General features: G+C 53.0%; 1 protein-coding gene and 3 pseudogenes across 1 annotated transcript; all 4 read left to right on the plus strand.

The window, feature by feature from the left end:
- Positions 1-899: 899 nt before the first annotated feature.
- On the plus strand, positions 900-6,934 carry LOC149744884 (acetylcholine receptor subunit beta-like). The gene is made up of 6 exons (XM_089901782.1): positions 900-1,031; positions 1,364-1,483; positions 2,026-2,188; positions 5,101-5,324; positions 6,359-6,499; positions 6,794-6,934. The coding sequence occupies exons 1-6, from the start codon at positions 900-902 to the stop codon at positions 6,932-6,934; spliced, it is 921 nt and encodes a 306-aa protein (XP_089757908.1).
- Positions 6,935-7,838: 904 nt separating this feature from the next.
- LOC149744885 (uncharacterized protein SPEM2-like) lies at positions 7,839-9,980 on the plus strand (annotated as a pseudogene).
- A 753-nt stretch (positions 9,981-10,733) lies between these two features.
- LOC149744886 (uncharacterized protein SPEM3-like) lies at positions 10,734-15,449 on the plus strand (annotated as a pseudogene).
- A 1,055-nt stretch (positions 15,450-16,504) lies between these two features.
- Positions 16,505-18,056, plus strand: LOC149744887 (transmembrane protein 102 pseudogene; annotated as a pseudogene).
- The last annotated feature ends 451 nt before the right edge of the window (positions 18,057-18,507 follow it).

Here is an 18,507-nt window from a genome sequence, read left to right on the forward strand (position 1 = left end):
GCTTTGAACCCAAGTGGGTGCGACTCAGAGAAAGAGGGGAGTTTCTAGAGAGAGTTTACCCACCGAGCCCCTCATTTCTCTACACTGACATCATATCTATCCTTTAAAATTTTCGCTTCTAGAACAAGAAGGATGAGGTGATGAGCCCAAAGGTCTGCTTAGACCTGGTACGGAGAATCCGGCAGGGTGGGAAAGGGCGGGCATCCCGTTGCCTTTGCAACTTCCTCGAATGTTCCGGCCGGTAAGATTTTTCTTTTTTCTTTTTTGCATCACGACCTCAGAAAACACATTTTTAACTGAAACAGAAGCTTCAGGAAACAATACCTATCTTTAATATGGGAGCTGCATTCCATGCATTTTTCATTCTAAATTATTTTGAACACTGGTTTGGGGCCACTCATTTCATTCCAGCCCTATGAAAAGGGTCGTTAACTACAGTTTGAAAACCACTGTTTTAGACACTAGCATGCAACTCCCTCGTTTTTACAGAAAGACGAAATTGGGGTCCGATGAGAGAGAAGGGGAAATTAGTTGATAGGGTCCCAAAGAGTGCAGGTGGAGTCTTAAACAGAGCCCTGGCCTCCAGAGCCACAGACCATGCCTGCGCAGCTCTCCCCCCTTGCATTGCCTTCCCGGGCTTCCTTCGCACATCCCAAGACTCCTTCCAGCCTCCAGCCCCAGACGGCCCCTCAGCCTCTGCTTCCCTAGGAGTGGACTGACTACAGGCTGAGCTGGGACTCTGAGGAGCAAGAGAGCATGGATTCACTCCGCATCACTGCGGAATCCGTGTGGCTACCAGACGTGGTGCTCCTAAACAAGTAAGGATGTTCCCAGAGTCTGGGAGGTGGGGCAGGGCCTCTGGAGGGGCGCGGCCTCCGGAGGGAGGGGCCTGATCCCAGATGAGAAGATTCTTTCCAGGCAGCAACGACGGAAAATTTGACGTTGCTCTGGACATCAACGTCATGGTGTCCTCCGAGGGCTCCGTACGCTGGCAGCCCCTGGGCATCTATCGCAGCAGCTGCAGCATCCAGGTGTCCGGGCCCCGCATGGGAAACTCAAGGCGCTCCTAGAAACCCTCACTCAGATATCCCTCCTTCATAATCCACATGACCCTCACGTCTCTCTTACCCTTCTGATTTTCCATTGAGTTTCATCTTCTCTGTCCACTTTCATTGACTTTCAGTCTTCCTCAGTGACCGCCCCCCTCCATTGTCCATGACCTCCCCGCATAACCTTCTTATTCCTCTGTGACTCCACTTCTCTGTGATCTCCCACTGGTGATCCCTGTCTCCCTGTGACCTCCCCAACTCCCCCAGCCCTGACCAGCTCTCTGGCAGCTCTAGTGACTCTCCACTCCATCCAGGTCACCTACTTCCCCTTTGACTGGCAGAACTGCACCATGGTGTTCAGTTCCTATAGCTATGACAGCTCAGAAGTCAGTCTGCAGACCGGCTTGGGTCCCGATGGGCAGGAGTGGCAGGAAGTGCCCATTCATTAAGGCACCTTTATTGGTGAGTGGGCTTGGCTCCCATGTCCATGGGCTTTACGATTTCCAGTTTCTGACAGGCTGATAAATACACTCCCTCATTGATTCCCTGTGGGTTCAGCAAGATAGGCATAACTGTCTATATTTTGTGGTTATGGAAATTGAGACTTGCTCAAATTTATTAGAGATGGGTTGTCCAGCCCAGGGACCATAGCTAGCCCCTTATTACATCAGTACCCACTGCTCTAGGATGTGGCAGAGAAATCCATATCTGGGAATTCCCTGGCTCTCCAGTGATTAGGACTCCACAGTTTCACTGCTGAGGGCCCGGGTTCAGTCCCACGTTGGGGAACTAGGATCCAACAAGCAGCGCCATGACGCAGTGAGGCAAAAAAAAAAAAAAAAAAGTAAATAAAGAAAGCCGTATCTGGCACCAACAAAGACAGGTTCCACATCTGTGTCACCTTCTCTTCTCCCCCCACTCCCCCCAAGAGAATGGTCAATGGGAGATTATTCACAAGCCTTCTTGGCTAATCCAGCCTCCAGTGGATCGTAGGGGAGGGGGGGAAAGACAGCGTGAAGAAGTCACCTTGTACCTCATCATTCGCCAGAAGCCTCTCTTTTACCTGGTCAATGTCATTGCCCCATGCATCCTCATCACTCTTCTGGCCATCTTCGTCTTCTACCTGCCACCAGATGCAGGTAAGAGGGGAAGGGGCCCAGCACTCCTTCTTACCAATAGCTCAGGTTCTTGCTCTTCACCCATAATACCGGGAAAGTTTTCCTGCCAACTCAAGCCTTCATGAACTGTGCTTCAGCAATCTCACCCAGGTTTTCCTTTCAGGAAGAGCCTTTGCCTCTGCATCCAGATTTCCCCTCCAACCTCAAGCTCTACCAACCCTCTGCTGCTCACTTCTCTGCACCCAGTAACTTCTGAACTCTTCCCTTCAGAATTCTAGGATCTCATCCTTGGAACTGCCACTCCTCTGACCAACAAACTCCCAGGCTCAGCTAACGCTTCCTTTCCCTTTCCCCATTCCTGGCATCCTCCCTCCCCCCGCTTGTCAAATGCCGCCTACTAGTCCCTTAACCTCCTATGTCCCTTGGAAATAATAGCCAACATTTCTCTGGGAGACAGCACAATATGCTAACAGAGTAACCTTGGGCAAATTCCTTAATCTCTTAGTGTGCTGATGTGGAAATAGGACAGTCGTTGTCCCTCCCACACAGGACTATTTTGAGGATTAACTGAGTTAATAGAACTATGCCTGGTACTCTGTAAGCTTTGTGTAAGTGTAGGTATAGTCTTTTCTAATTTGGAGCACTTGCTATAAGATAATACAAATAATGTGTTACATATATTAACTCAGTTCTAATCTTCACAACTCTGTGAGGTAAGTACTGAATTGTCTGCCCGTTTCACAGAGGCTAAGTGAGTTTAAGTCATTCACCTGACATTACACAGAGAGAGGCAGTGTTGCTGTTCCAACCCTGCTTAGTACTAGTCTGATTCAGAGACTGATATCCTAAGCTCTCACATTCAAAACATGCTTTCCTGGGCGTTCCCTGGTAGCCTATTGGTTAGGATTCTGGGCTTTCACTGCTGTGGCCTGAAAAACAAAACAAAACCAAACAAAACAAACAAAAAACACACGCTTTCCTTCTCTCTGTAATCAAGCCCTCTCTCAGCCTAGGGAAGGAGAGTGATGCATCTCTAGAACACACTTCCACATGTAACTTCTCCTTCTTCCTGGAGCAAGGCAAATCTTGGAACCCAATATTACAGGACTAAAGTAGAACAGACCATAATAGTTACTTATTTCAATACCTTCCATGAAGTTTTCAGTGCCTGTTGTATGCCACAGTAATAACCAGTCACCTGGCATATTCTTATATACTTGGGTTCATTTTTAGATCCTTCGATTTGCTATATAGTTCTTGCTACAGGGGTTGGTCCACTCTCATTTGACAATATCTGTTGAACATCGGTAATGTGCAAGGCGCTGGGAATACACCAGTGAATGAAACAGACAAAAATCCCTGCTCTCATGGAGTTTATATTCTAGTGGGGACACAGTCAGCAAACATAATAAATAAACGCATTGGATAGTGTATTATTTTTTTTAATTAATTAATTAATTAATTTAGGCTGCATTGGGTCTTTGTTGCTGTGCGGGGGATTTCTCCAGTTGTGGTGAACAGGGCCTACTTTTGTTGAAGTGCACGGGCTTCTCACTGCGGTGGCTCCTCTTGTTGTGGAACACAGAATCTAGGCGCATGGGCTTCAGTAGTTGTGGCACGTGGGCTCAGTAGTTGTGGCTGGCGGGCTCTAGAGCACAGGCTCAGTAGTTTTGGCACACGGGCTTAGCTGCTCCGAGGTATGTGGGGTCATCCCAGGTTTCGGCTCGAACCCACGTCCCCTGCATTGACAGGCGGATTCCTAACCACTGTGCCACCAGGGAATTCCTAGATAGTATATAAGGAGAGGTCAATCCCTAAGAAGGAAAAATGGGAAAAGTGTTTGGGGAGGATGAGAATGGGGCTAGGGGTTGCAATTTATTTATTTATTTAAACAGTTTTATTGAAAATAGTTGATTAACAATGTTGTGTTTCATTTCTGCTGTACAGCAAAGCAACTCATTTACAGATATATATATTTTTTCATATGCTTCTCCACTACGGTTTATCACAGGGGTTGCAATATAAAAATAGGATGGTCAGTGAATGCCTCACTAAAAAGGGAATGTTTGATTAATAGTCGAACAAAGACTTGAAGGAAGTGAGAGAATGACCCTGGTAGATATCTGGGGGAAGAAATTAGCAGGAGGAGTTAACAGTGAATGCAAAAATCTCTGAGGTGGGCGTGTGCCTTGCATATTCAAGAAATAGCCAATGAAGAAATAACTGAATGAAGTAAACAAGAGAGAAAACAGTATGAGATGTAGTCAGAGAACTAATGGGAAGGCCTTGTAGACTTCAGTATGGACTTTTATGCTAAAGGCGATGGGAAGCCACTGGAGTGTTATGATCTGATTTACATTTTAATGGGGTCAATCTGGCTGCTCTGTTGAGAACAGTCAGCAGCGGGGCAAAGGATGAAGCAAAGAGGAGGCCTTTATAATAACTCAGATCTGAGGTAATGGTGGCTTGTGCCAGGATGGTAGTGGTAGATGTGATAAGTCATCAGTTTCAGGATATATTTTGAAGGTAGAGCCAACAGGGTTTGGTATGGATTGGATATGGGATGAGATAGAGGAGAGCTGAGAATGACTCAAAGGGATTTGGCCGGAGCCACAGGAAAGATTGAGTTGTCATTTGTGAACTGAGGAAGACTACGGCGAGAGTCGGTGGTGAGGGAATTAAGTTTTGGACATGTGAATTTCGAGATGCCTAGTGGACACCCAAATGGAGAGGTTAAGTAGGCAGGTGGATACAAGTGTGGAATTTAGGGGAATCAGTCCAGGTTGGAGGTATAAATGTAGGAGTTATTTGCATGCAGTTGGCCCTTGCAAAAGCCTGTCCTTGAGTGGGCTGGAAACACGGTCACTGATTATGCCAGGGAGATTGCTTTCTGGCAAAGCCTAATACTTCCGCCTTCCCCTCTGTCCCCCAAGGAGGGAAGATGGGGCTCTCGACCTTTGCCCTGCTGACCCTTCCTGTGTTCCTGCTGCTGCCGGCAGACAAGGTGCCTGAGACCTCCCTGTCTGTCCCCATGATTATCAAATACCTCATGTTTACCATGGTCCTCATCACCTTCTCAGTCATCCTTAGCGTCGTAGACCTCAACCTGAACCATCGCTCACCCCACACCCAACAAATGCCTCTTTGGGTCCGTCAGGTAAGAAGATCTCCTCTCCAACCTGTGTTAACTCTCAATCCTAGTATTTGGCTTTTTGTCCACGTATCGCTCCTCCCTCCCACCAACCTCAACCTTCCCTTTCACAGACCTGAGCGAGAACTACAACTGCCAGTAGAGTGTCAAAGTGCCAAGGTCTTTGGGTGTTGAAATGTTGCCTAATTAATTTTATCTTCCCATCATTGACGTTGCGTAGATCCCAGACTGTCTTCCTCAATACTGCCCATCGTGGGTCCCAGGGAGCATTCTAAGGGTTAGGTACTATCAGGGTGGAAGCCCTCAGAACTTTTCTTTCCAGTCAGGATGCCTCCTAACCCACTTAAGAACACTTGGGCTGTGTAGTTGCATTTCATCTGTGGGACACATGCACGCATGCGCAGGAATGGGCACGTGCCGTGGGGGTGGTTGGCGGCTTCCCTTCTGGTCTGAGAGCATAAGAGCCCCCTCCAATACGCCTCTTCTTCTACTCTGCAGATCTTATCCACAAACTCCCTCCGTATCTGGGTCTGAAGAGACCCAATCCTGAGAGAGACCAGAAACCGGAGCCACCTCCTATACCTCTCAGGGATTCTCCAGGAAGTGGCTGGGGTCGAGGAACAGGTGTATATTTCATCCGCAAGCCACCAAATGATTTTCTCTTCCCCAAACCCAACAGGTAGTATCTACTCCCCATCGCCCACGTAGAAGGGAGAGGGAGAACTACAGTTCCCAGGAGACTGTGCGGAGGCAGGTGTCCTAAGCTCCGGGAGGATGTCGTGGTTGAGCATCATGGGACTTGTAGTATCCCTTCTGTTGCCCACTTTGCACGGAGGTGGGAACTAAAGCATAAGGGAATAGGAGGAATTGCTGAAGGCTAGAGAGGTCGCCGCTCTCGGAGAGAACCTGAAGGGCACTCTCGCGTTTTGAAACCTGGATGGGCGTTGGAGGAGGGAGTTGGGGCGGGGCCTAGTGCACCCGCTCAGGCCGTCTTTGTGCCCTGGTCTTGGCCACACAGACTCGCCTCTTCTAGGTTGCAGCCTGAACTGCCTGCCCCGGACCTGTGGCGATTTACCGATGGTCCACACCGGGCTGTGGGCCTGCCTCCCGAGCTACGGGAGGTTGTTTCCTCAGTCAGCTACATCGCTCAACAGCTGCAGGAACAGGAGGACCACGACGCAGTGAGTCCAAAGAGGGTGGGCCAAGGCAAGGCCTGGGTGGCCTTGGCTCCACCCACAAACGTAGGCTCCGCCCCCAGCACTCGATTTGATTTCTGATTGGAAGTTTGCCTCACTTGGTCCCACCCCCTGGTTTCCCTCTTGTTCTTTACTCACCCGCAGTTTCTCTCTCTGCTATTCTGTGGGGCCGCCCTTGTCTCAAACCGTGGTAGGAGCACCTGGGTGCCGTACAGGGCCTTGGGGCCGCCTGCGCTGGGAGTCTGGAGCTCAGGAACAGTTTCCTCTTCCTACCCCCAGCTGAAGGAGGACTGGCAGTTTGTGGCCATGGTGGTGGACCGCCTCTTCCTGTGGACCTTCATCATCTTCACGAGCGTCGGGACCCTCATCATCTTTCAGGCCGCCACGTACCACTTGCCCCCTCCCGACCCCTTTCCTTGAGGACGAGAGGGCCGAGACCGAGGTCCTTGGCCAGTTGAATTGAGAGTTTGGTAGGACTCTCAAGTCCTATCCCTTTCTGCATCTTAACTCCTTCACTAGGAGTCCAATCCTCTCATCATTTCGTATCTAGGGAGGAAGCCCAAGTGGGACTGGGCAGATGGGGGCCTTGGGCCCACCTGAAATGCACTATCCACTTATTTACTCTTTGGCTTCTTGAAGAAGCTCCATTGGATATTCACATCTAGGTTGGCAATGAATGGAACAAAGAACAAGAACTAGATTGTAAGCCTTCTGAGGGCAGGAACTATGTCTGTTCACTGCAATATCCTCAGCACCTAGCAGAGATCCTAACCTATACAGCCGGTACCTCTGGTTGAATGAACAGGGACTTGTTTTTTTCTGTAAGGAAATACACTAAGTAACAGTGTTTATGTTTGCATGTTGGGACCAGTGGTCGTTTTTTATTTGTTTTCACCTTTCTGTAGTTTATTGTATTTTGTAATATATAATATCTTTAGGATAAAAAAAGGTTATTTCTAAAAGGATGCATTTGTAATGAGGCTAAAAAAGCACACTGTAAAAACCTCAAGTTCCAGCTTTGGTGCTCAAACATTGGACAAGATACTAAACTGCCCTGTGCCTCAGTTTCCCCATCTGTAAAATACAACTAATAATAGTATCTGCTCCTTAGTGTGAGGATCATATGAGAAGATGAGAACAGAAGCATTATACAGTATACATTAGAGGTTACAAACTGGTGTGTTTTGTTTGGCCCATGTTGTTGTCCAGCAGAATTTAAAGTTTGAATTGGTTTGCTACTTCTGAAATGTGGATATTTCACAGAGAAATTTGGATTTCTGGCTTCTTTTGAAACTTTTAAAGAAGTACAGGCTAGTTCGAAGAATCCCAACAGGCTACATAAGCTGCCATAATGTCTCGAACAATGAAATGGAGGAAATCCTTTATGCATGATTCAGTCCCTATGAAGACTGTCTCTCACCTGTAGCAACCATGCTTGCAAATCAAGTTAAGCAAGGCCCCATGGAGACAGAAGGACAGACTGAACTCTGGGGCTAGGCTCCATGTAACGGGAGCCGAGGGCAGAGATGGCCACATAAAGGGCCAGCTGAGTGGATGAAAGATTGGCCACCACGACGTTGTGACTCCCTGCAACGTGTCTCATTATGACCATACTCCCTCACCTGTTGGTGGGTGTCTGCAGGTCCTGGCATGAGTGCACTGTGGGTCAGGGCCGGTGGTGGGGGGTGGCGGCCCACGACCCAGGTGGCCCTAGGACTCCACCACCATGGAGAACCGGCTCTGGTATGACAACCTGGTGTGCTGCCATCAATACCAAGAAAGTACCCAGAATGCGGAGGACTTCCTACTCCTGCTGCTGGGCCTTGTTGTTCTTTTCAGCATTGGGATCAGCATGGCAACTACGGTCAGTGATGGTTGGGGACCACCAGAAGGGGTGAAGAGTGCTGAGGGTGGGAACCAGCTGCAGCCTGCACCTCCATCTGCAGGAACGGTCTTGGCTGGGACGGGGGGTGTGGGTAGAGAGCCTGGACCTCATTTTCACCCACCCCACCCCACCCCACCCCAGGTATGGCATGGGCTCCAGAATGCCTTAGAGAAGACCATCTATTGGATTAATCAGAAAAGTAAGTACGGAAGACAGGTAAGGAGCACTACAACCCCGCTACTCCCAGGGCCCTAGAAACCCAGGCCCCCAGGTTCCCAACCCTGAACTCTTCAGACAGTTGCCCTGCCCTCACAGACTCTTGCCTCCACCAGATGAAAACTCACAGGTTTGTGAAAGTTCCCCCAAACATCCTCCAGCCAAGGCCCAAGACGTCCACATCCACTGCACCCTGGACCCTGTGGAAGTGAAGATGTCCCAGCCCACTTGCTACTCCCTGTCCTCCTAGCATCATCTCCGCAACCTTAGCCGCAGCTGCAGCCGCCACCCCTGCAGACACCAGTGGAGGCCGAAGAACTGCAGACAATTCCCCTACAGCTGCTCAGGCTTCCGTAGGCCACATCGCAGCCACGGGATGTCACAGCTGTGACCGATGCCCTCCTTTGATCGGGAGGACCTGGACTTCTACCTGGAGGAGGAGGAGGATCTTTCCTTCCCACAACACAAGTGCCCGTGGGGGTGCTGGAGGGGGCTCTACCTGCAGATGGGCCTGCCTTCCAACATGGGCCTCTGGGGCTGTGAGGGTGGGATCCTGGCCAGCCTGCCACTACCCTGTCTCTACCAGTTGCCCGAGCTGTGCCATATGGCCAAGCGTGTGGAGGCCAAGTCCGAGCTAAGGCTTCAGTCCTTCGGGGCCCCCTGCTCACCATCCCATATCTGGGGCAATGTGGAGGCTGACCAGTGGACCTCATCTCCACCACCTCCCCGACGGCTGCCCCCTAAACACTTGTGGGTCCCTGGGGTAACAGCACTTACCCCTCAAGTGGTCAGATCCCGTATGACTCCTGGGATCAGCGGCGGCCTGGCCTGGAGGGCTCTGAGACTCCATCCGTTCTGGTGCCTCGGGGCTCCACAGCGGCCCATGGACAGAGCCCCCCACCGGCCCATGGACGGAGCCTCCAAAGCTGTGCTCACAGCCAACCCAACCGCAGGCTGCACCTCTCCACGGGACACTTGACCTTCTCTCGGGATACCCACGAGGTGCGGCGCCGGGCGGCCGAATGGGCCGAGATTCTGCCCGTGCGGCGCCCTCTGGCCACCTCCACCTCCCTCACGGTGCTGGCCGAGGCCTCGTACCAGCGGGCCCCAGCTCCCAGCTCAGCGCTGTTCCTCCGCACCTCCCAGCCCCTGCCTGTCGTCCAGGCTACCGAGCACCCTCCACCCCCACCCACCTTCATGCCACTCGGGAGGAACCCGCGGGGCATTGCCAACTACCAGGTGCATGACAGCCTGGAGCTGAAGCGGCAAGTGCAGGAGAGCCAAGTGCGGGACAACTCGCTGTTACCGTCCACCTCGGCCTCGAGGCCCTCACTTCATGGGTGCCAGACTGGGCAAATGAACTGACAAGTAGCAAATGGGGCCGGGGGTGGGAGCGGGGGCAGCAGGGAATGGAGAGAGGAATAAGGTGTGCCAGAGTCCAGGAAACACTGGTGGTCTGTGGCTTGGAAGCACCACTCCTTCTACCAGCCTGGGTCCCTGCCCTTGGCTTCCTGCAATAAGAAGCCAGTGTCCCCTTCTTGGCCTGAGGGTCCCCTTGGTTTAGTGGCCACAGTCCTGCCAGCAGGCCCCTCTTGGTCCTATACCATGCACTAAGTAGGTCTGCAGCTGCAGACTCCAAACCACTGGTCTCTGGGCACCTCCTCTGTGTCTCAGCTGTCCCTGTCCCCAAAGAGCCTCGTACAAGAAGCTGCTTCCAAACTGGGGGGTTCCACATCTGGGCAGGTCCAGCTCCACGCCAAGTGAAGGGCATGAAGAAGGCTGAGGCTCTGGACTCCAGCCAGGCCTTGCACAGGGCTCTGAGGCCAAGGTCTTCCTAGTCTCAGGAGGGGCCATAGATGGAATGTGTCATTTGAACAAGTGAGTCAGCGGGTGGTGAACGAATGATTGACTGCTCGAGGATAGGTGTGCCAGCCTACGGGCCCTGTTTGACTGTCCAGGCTCAGCTTACCTCACCCTGGTTACCAGGGAATGCCACTCTGGTTACCAGGGAGTCACCCTCCCTCACTGTGACCTCACTACATGCCCCATTATGACCCAGCCTCTCTCCCAGTTAAAAGTGGAGGGCAGGGGCCCCAGGCAGTCCTGGGAGCCCTGGCCATGGGTGAGCGAACCTACTATGGAGCCGAGCCGTTCCCTGGCCCCATCCCCAGGAAATGCCAGGAGCAAGAAGACTCAGTTCTTCTGCTCCTGGTCAGCTTGATCTTCCTCATCGCGGGGATCCACGTGGTGACTATGGTAAGGGCAGGATCTGGGCAGCGGGGCTGGGGGAGCCCTGGGGCCTTGAAGGGGCTGAGGTGGGAGGGCTGCTGGGGTGTGGCCGCACAAGGGTTGGATTTCAGGGCTCACCCTGCTCCCGGCCTCCCCCCTCCCCTTCTTTCCTCAGCTCTGGAGGCATCTGAAGAGATTTTTGCGGGCACTTTTCAATCATCTTTTCCCCAAAGGTGAGTGGGCGCCAGCGTGAGCTCAGGGGATGTGGGCCTGTCCCCTTTCTTCTATCCCTGCCTTGATTCTCAGCCCCTCAGGCACCCAGGACCTGACCCATCTCGCCTTTCCCCGCAGACAAGCAAGCCAGCGGTGTAGGCAGCCATCGCATGCACGGGCGCTGCTCCGTGGATCCCAAGAACCTGTGCTCAAGGGTTTCTTCCCGCTTCCGCCATCGCCCACGCTTCCTGCTCGGGCACACAAACCACCTTGACTCCTGGAAAGCAGACAAAAAAGATGAGAAGGCTTCTAAGTGCTGCTGGATGCCGCCTCAGTGTGGACGGGCTGGGGCTTCCACGGAGGCTCCACGGAGACTGTGGAAGGAGCGGGTAGTGGGAACTGGGAAGGCCCCTCCTGTCACAGCCTTAAAGTCCCAAGCCAACTTTTACTCCAGGTAAGAGACATCTTCCAAGCTACGCAGGATGAGCAAGGTGGACGTGGTTCCACTCCACCTGCCCCAAGAGAGCAAGACTAAGACCCCACACTCTGACACAGCTCAGGCCCCAGCCCGGGCCTAGACCCGCCCCCCAGTTCAGGCCACTGCGCATACACCTGCTAAGGCGTAGACCTTCTCCTCAGCCCTCCCCACTGAGCACCCCCACCCCGTCAGAGACCTGCTCCCGAGACCACGCCCATGAGCACACTTCTGCCTGGGCCCAGGCTTTCTCCCTAGTGCACCCCACTGGGAACACTCCTGCCAAAGCCCACACCTTCTCCTCCACCCACCCGTCTGAGCAGGACGCACCTCAGACCCAGACTTGCTCCACGTGCCACGCCCCTGCGCACACCAGCCCGAAGGCCCAGACCCCCTCACCAGCCCTCAGCCCTGAGCACAGCCCTGCCCAGGTCCATGGCCCTGAGCATACCTCAGCCCATACACCAGCCCGGGCCCAAGCCCAGGCCCCCACATGTGCCTCAGCCCAGTCCCTGGGCCACACTTCTGTCTGCACCCTGACCCATGCTCATCTGACCTATACCCATGCCAGCACTCTGGGCCCTCCCCCACCTTCTGCCCATGCTACTACTCCTGCCCTAGCGCCTACACCGGCCCCTGTCCCGATCTCTGCCACAACCTCCGTCCCAGGGCTGGTCATGTCCCTGAGGACCACTCCAGTCCCTTCCACCACCACTACCCACATCCTAGATACTATTCTCTCTACCATGTCTGCCTTCAGCCAAGGCCTCTCCTCCGGCCGTGTGGTCTGCGATGCCCGCAGGGTAAAGCAGAAGTGATTCCATGTGTGTCCCCCTCAGAACTCTGGGTATTCCAGAAAGGACTTGGGTACCCTCTCCAGGCCCCAAGAGGGGCATGGTCTGGTGAGCTCTGGTACAGCTGAACAAACACTCAAGCAATTTATTGGGGACAGTGCTAAGCCCTCCACAGCATCCATACTGGGTTACCTGGAGTTGGGGAATATGGAATGGAAGATCTCAAATGATGCCAAAGACAAATTTGTACAGTCCAAGACCTTCCCTTACTGCAGCTTCCTTCCTTGCAGATCTGAGAAGAGAAACACGGACCCCCAGACTCCAGTCTACCCCAGATTCCCGTACTCCAAGGATGCTGTACCTTCTCAACCTTGCTTCCATTCTCCAAACAGTGCCCAGAACTCACCATGCAACATGCCTCCACCATGCACTCTTTATCTACCGCTTGTTTCTCCCAGATCCTGGGTCCTTCATCAACACAGCAACCACCAGAAGCCCTCCACCTTAATACAACCCCCCACCTTTCCCCCAACCTCCAAGTCTTCTCAGTCCGTCCTCTCTTCCCAGGGCCCCATCCCTCCCCAGTTATCCACTACTTCCCATATCCCAAGCCAGGCCCAACCCCCTGAACTTCATGAGAGTCTAGGCCTCAACCAAGGCTCTGTCCTCCCAAGGACCCCAGGCCCTTCCAAAGTCTGCAGAGTTTCCAGAAACCCAGGCCTTACCACAAACTCAGGCATCCACAACAGTCCAGGCCTTATCCAAGACCCAGGCCTCCCCAAGAACACAGGCCTTGCTCAAGATCCAGGCTGCCACAAGCATCCTGGCTCCAATAAGGGTCCAGCCCTTACTCAATTCTCTGGCTTATCCCAGAGATCAGGCCTCCATAACAACTCATGCCTTATCCCAAATCCTGGCCTCCACAAGGATGCAGGGCAGCACATACCATGGACTTCTATTCCACCCAGTCAGAACTCCTGCTCTCCCAAGGCTCAGGTGGCCTTCAATGACCTGCTAACCTTCTCAGAGGTACCTGTGCTGATTGTGCTGCAATCACCCTCCCAGCGAGTAGGCAGCCAAGAACGGGTGTACCACCCCATGGATACAGTTCCTCCAGCCTGCCAGAACTATCGCCAGATGTCTATGCCTCCCAAAACCAGCTGGAAGCCCTACTGTCCTGGGTCAGGCACCCGGCTCGGACATGTGGTCTTTGACGCTCGCCAGAGACAGTTCAGAGCAGGCAGGGACAAGTGAGAAGCTCTGTCTCCCAGGCGCCTTCACCGAGAGACATCCAACAACTCACCGGAGACCATCAAGGAGTGGGGATACCAGTGTGTGATGAGCAACTTAGCAAAAGAGGGGACAGATATGCATGAGGAATAAAGAGACAAGAGAAGTGTTCTGTGGTTGTTTGAGGACATCCACCCCAGCCCCATCCCACAGGGCCTGATGAGGACCTAAGCTATCCCTGCTTTCCCTCCATCGCTGTCTCGCTGAATCTGTCATCCCCAAGGCCCTAGAGCTTCATTGTCAATTACAGTAGCCACTAGGCAAATGCCTATAGAATGTAAATTAGTTAAAATTAAGGAAAATTAATTCTGTTAAAAATTAAGTTAAAAATTCTCTTCCTCAGGGAACGGAATTTCCCTGGCATCCAATTCTGTTCCCTGGCGGTCCAGGTGTTGGGACCTGGCGCTTTCACTGCTGTGGCTGGGGTTCCATCTCTTGTCGGGGAACTCAGACCCCGCAAGCTTCATGGTTTGGCCAAAAAAATAAAATTCTCTTCCTCAGTGCCATGACCTTTTAAGTGCTCAGTAGGCACATGGAGCCAGCGGCTACTCTATTGGATGGCACAGGTTTAGAACATTTCCATCATCATGGAAAATGCTATTGGAGAGCAGTGCTTTAGAGTTTAGAGCAATTTTCCTTTCCCTGTCACCCACCTCCAGCATCTTAAAGCTCCCCCAGAGCCCAGAGAACTTAGCTCTTTTTAGGGTGGCTCAGAAGCCACCCTCTGGGGAGGAGGTAAGATGTGGGGGTGGACAGCCAATGCCTGATTTCCCCAGACTGTGAGAAAGAGCCCAGGCTTCAGTTTTCCTCATCTGGTCTCTTGGGTCACGACCAGATGTATGGAAACTTGCCTCCCTCGTTCTGGGCTGTGTTTAGGGCTCTTGGTTACTGACCGAGAAGACCTCTCTTTGTCAGTGACTAGGAAAACTTGTGTTTTAGGCTGCCCAACTTGAGCCCTGGATTGTGAGGGTCCCCTCCTTCATAGGCCTCTAAATTTTTCAAGGTGTCTCCACTTAATTTTCTTGCCCATGGACTTAGGCCTAGTTCACTGTGGAGACAGAACCCTGGAAAAAAGGCATGTAAGAATTCCTGGTCCAGTATGCATTGGTCTAATCTGTGAGCGTGTCCCTGGTGTCCTATCTTTCTGTCCTATTATTCTGGCTCCTAGTTTCATCCTGGACGTTAGCTGTGTCCATGAGAGCACTGGTCGCTGAAAGCCATTTCCTTCCCCTGATAAGTTTTCATTGCCCTGCACTAGCCCAGCTGGTGTTTCCTCTGGACTTGATTTTCAGTCCTGATAACTCTTCTGTATACACACATAAGCTGCGAGAATCCAAAGTGTTTTCCCTGCCGCCACTTGTGTGTCTGAGGTCGGCAACACTAACATGTCCCTTCCCTGAGTCAGATGTCCAGCCCTGGGTCACTACATGCACACTATCGGTGTGTTCTTGTCTAACGTTACCACCACCGATTCCAAGGAGATATGTCCCAGCTGGAGAGCCCATTTCCAACAGCTCTCTGGCTGAGCTCTGACCTTGGACAAGTCATGTGCAACCTTTCTAGGCTTGCGGTCTCATCTCTAAAGTGAAGTTATAATTGCATGCAAGAACCATTCTAGATTTAAATGACCAGGGCTCCTCTACTCCCAAGTGAGATATAGAGTCCCTTATTTCTCCGCATGCCCTAGAGTATGTCACTCATTATTGTTTGCTTTTCAGATCCATCCTACTAGGCCTGTGTTCTAAACCCAAGGAGTGTTCGTGCGGTTCACCTGGCCTTGTAAAGACACAGAATAGTTTATCATAAAGACACAGAATAGCGTATCTCCATAGAAACTACAACTTCCATCAGGCACTACTTCAACGGAACAGGGAAGGATGTGGGGGCGTGGCCCAACGCCCTGTTAGCTTTGAAGACAAACTACAACTCCCAGGATAGCCGCGAGATCTCTGCAGAGCGAAAGGAGTGACAACTCTGACTGGAGGCCGGGCTGGTCCGGAACCATCCCGACAGTCTCCAGAAAGGGGCGTGGTTATAATTTAGGGGTGTGGCCTTACAGGCAGTAGGAAGTAGTTACCTGTTCAATCTTCCTATCCATTCTCTTCCCAGCCTTTGTAGCTAACCTAAGAGGGAAGTTGCAAACCACTAGTCTCTTCTGAAAAGAGGTAAGGGGGACGTAGACAAGGTGCATCAAAGGAGGTTACTGCATTCGTTAGGAGGGCCCAAACAGTTACTTTCTACCTGCTGAGTCAGGTGAACCATTCCATGGGAGTGGGGACTAGCATATGATAAAAGGGCAAGGACGGAGGAGGTATTTATTTGTTCTCTTTCAAGACTAAATTTAGGGCCCTTCAACTGCAGACCCATTGACGGACTGTGTCTTGGGAACCCTCTTGGCCTCTGGAAGAGATAAGAACTGGGGTCAGTTTTCTGCAGCAAAAGGTACGGCCCGTCTTGGCTTCCTCCCGTCTGTGTATTTCCTAGCCCCCAATCGACAGAGCCATATGGCTTCTGCGGTAGTGCTCCCTGGTGGGGCCCACAGCCCCCAGCCCCAGCCCGGCCGCTCACGGACATTGAGTTCTGCTCCGTCGATGCAGAGAAGGAACTAACCCAGCTGATCCAGGAGCTGGGTTCAGGAACTAATACAGCTAATCCAGGAGCTGGTTGTGCAGGCAAGCTGCAGGAACTAACCCAGCTGATCCAGGACCTGGGTGTGCAGGCAAGCTGGAGTGAAGGCCCCAAGCCAGGACCAAATCTCTTCCAGGCCAAGGACTTTGTTTTGTCTTGCTTGGTAAGTCACCCTCCCAAACTTCGGGAACTTGCAGCTCTCAGCTCTGTCTCACCCCGCCCCGGCTCTGGATCACGACTTTACAATCCCTTAACTTTCCTTAGGTCTCGTTCACCACCGGGACCCTTGCTTTCCTCCTCATGCAGAGGTCCTGCTGCTTCGTTGTGGGCTTCGCGAGGGTTCCCTGGATCTGGGGCATGCGCCTCTTGGTCCCTACGCTCGGGGACCTCACTACGAGGCCAGCTTCACACTCCTGGTGCCCATGCTTTGTCTAGATGGCACTGGGCAGGAGCTGCAACCAGACGTGGGATCCTGTTACACATGGCTCTTCCTCCCAGAGCAGCTCCGTGGAACCTTGGTCGGGGAGGCATGGCAGGACTGCCTAGGACCCACAGTCCCAGGAGGAGGTGATTCGATCCACCCAGCCCGAAGCAAAGAATCTCCCAAGGATCCACAAATCTCCATGGACCACCTACACCTCACTGAGCCTGAAGCACACGAGCCTTTGGAAAACTCACCTAGTAATGTTTCAGTGCCAGAGTTGCCTCAACAAATGTAACCTATGTTGACTTTCCCTCACCACTGAAAAAAACGAATGTGGACGTCACCAAAGCAACCGACGTTAGCCCAGTGCCAGAACCCTTGGAGGCTCTGGAGGCATGGCCCATATTGAGCGTCGCCCAGGTCGGTGTCTGGTTCTTTGTTTTGTTGGCTGCGGTTGCTGAGTCCCCGTTACTGGTTCAGGGTGCCCCGCGCATGGTCCACGCAGCCCGCTACACGGGTGTCACCAATATCCTCCTGGCTACGCCCGGGCCCCCGCGCCGCCTCCTGTTTTTCGATTGATCCCCATGGTGTCCATGGCCGGCTGGCCCCAGGGGGCTCAGAGCCACTCGTGGGCTGGCCCGCTGGCCTCAGAGTCGTCTTCTTTCTACCTGGTGCCCGGCGGCGGCGGGAGCGGCACAGAGCAGCCGGATGCCTCCGGTTGGCAGCTCTGCTTCGCCCGCCAAGAGCTGGCGCTCAAGACTCGCATACCCATTCCCCTGTTGCAAGCCCACGCGGCGGACCAGGCGCTGCTGCGCCCTCTGGTGGCTAGGACTAGGGTCGCGGCGCCCTACCTCCTGTGGACCTTGTTCTACTGGGCCTGTGAGCGGCTGCACACGCTCTATCTGGCGCGAGCCGAGAATGCGGGCGCCTGCTGCCTAGGGTTGCTGGAAGAGCTGGGCCAGGTGCTCAAGGCCGGGCGATGCCCCACTCTTTTCTGAGTGGCCAAAAGTTCCGTGTGGGGGAGGGTGCAGCTTCGCTGCTCAGGACGTTGGCACTGATTTGCAGGGACCCTGCCTGCATCCTGCACCCCTCTGTGCAAGAGGCCAAGGCTGCAGGGAAGGGGGGTGGATTAGACGGCGTGGGAGGCGGGGCCCGTTAAAGATGCTGTTCCTACTAACCTGGAAGGTGCTTCTGTTGGCCAGCGGGATGTGGAGGGGACTGCTCTCCCCTCACCTGGGAGACAGGCTGAGCACTTTGGGCCCAAAGAGCCCGTTCTAGAAGGACTCCTCGCCGGTTCCTCCGCTTTCTCCTACCCTCCTCCCGCCCCATCCCTGGCACAGATCGTTCCATTCTGGCCTCTCCACTTTCCAAATCTGTGGCCAGCACCCCTCCCACTCCGGTGCAGCCTCTGGCATCCATCTCCCTCCAGTTCTTATGGTCTTTTCTCTTAGGAGTCAATCGGGATGGGGTAATATATTTGCTGAAAAAACGTGTAAAGTAGAAAGGTATGGAGACCAGGGACTGACGAACTTGTCTCACAAAAGGCAGAGACATTAAGGAGGACGGATTTCACCCCAGGATAGACCTCACCACCACTGCTATCTCTTCAGTTATTCCCGCCACCTTCCTCATCCAGTTCTGTCCTCCATCCTGGGCAGTAGTGTCCCTTTCTCCATTCTCGGGGCATCTGCCATTCCATCTATCTAAGCCCAACCTCTCCCACCATCCAGAGTTCCATTCAGTGGAGTTTCCTCCTTGTCCCTCCTCCTCTGAATCCCGAGACATGCGAGATATGCGGCTTTGCCTCGGCTCCTCCTGTCTCTAAGACCGTCTCCACTC

Source organism: Delphinapterus leucas, chromosome 19, assembly GCF_059928025.1.
Source record: "Delphinapterus leucas isolate spDelLeu-1000000601 "Yukka" chromosome 19, BTC_Dleu_Yukka2, whole genome shotgun sequence".
NCBI lineage: Eukaryota > Metazoa > Chordata > Mammalia > Artiodactyla > Monodontidae > Delphinapterus > Delphinapterus leucas.

Bases quoted from the DNA above. Each gene is read 5' to 3' on its own strand.
- LOC149744884 (XM_089901782.1), top strand. From the start codon at position 900: ATGAGAAGATTCTTTCCAGGCAGCAACGACGGAAAATTTGACGTTGCT. The intron at 2,189-5,100 runs GTAAGAGGGGAA...CTGTCCCCCAAG, and splicing joins CTACCTGCCACCAGATGCAG to GAGGGAAGATGGGGCTCTCG. The intron at 6,500-6,793 runs GTGAGTCCAAAG...TCCTACCCCCAG, and splicing joins AACAGGAGGACCACGACGCA to CTGAAGGAGGACTGGCAGTT.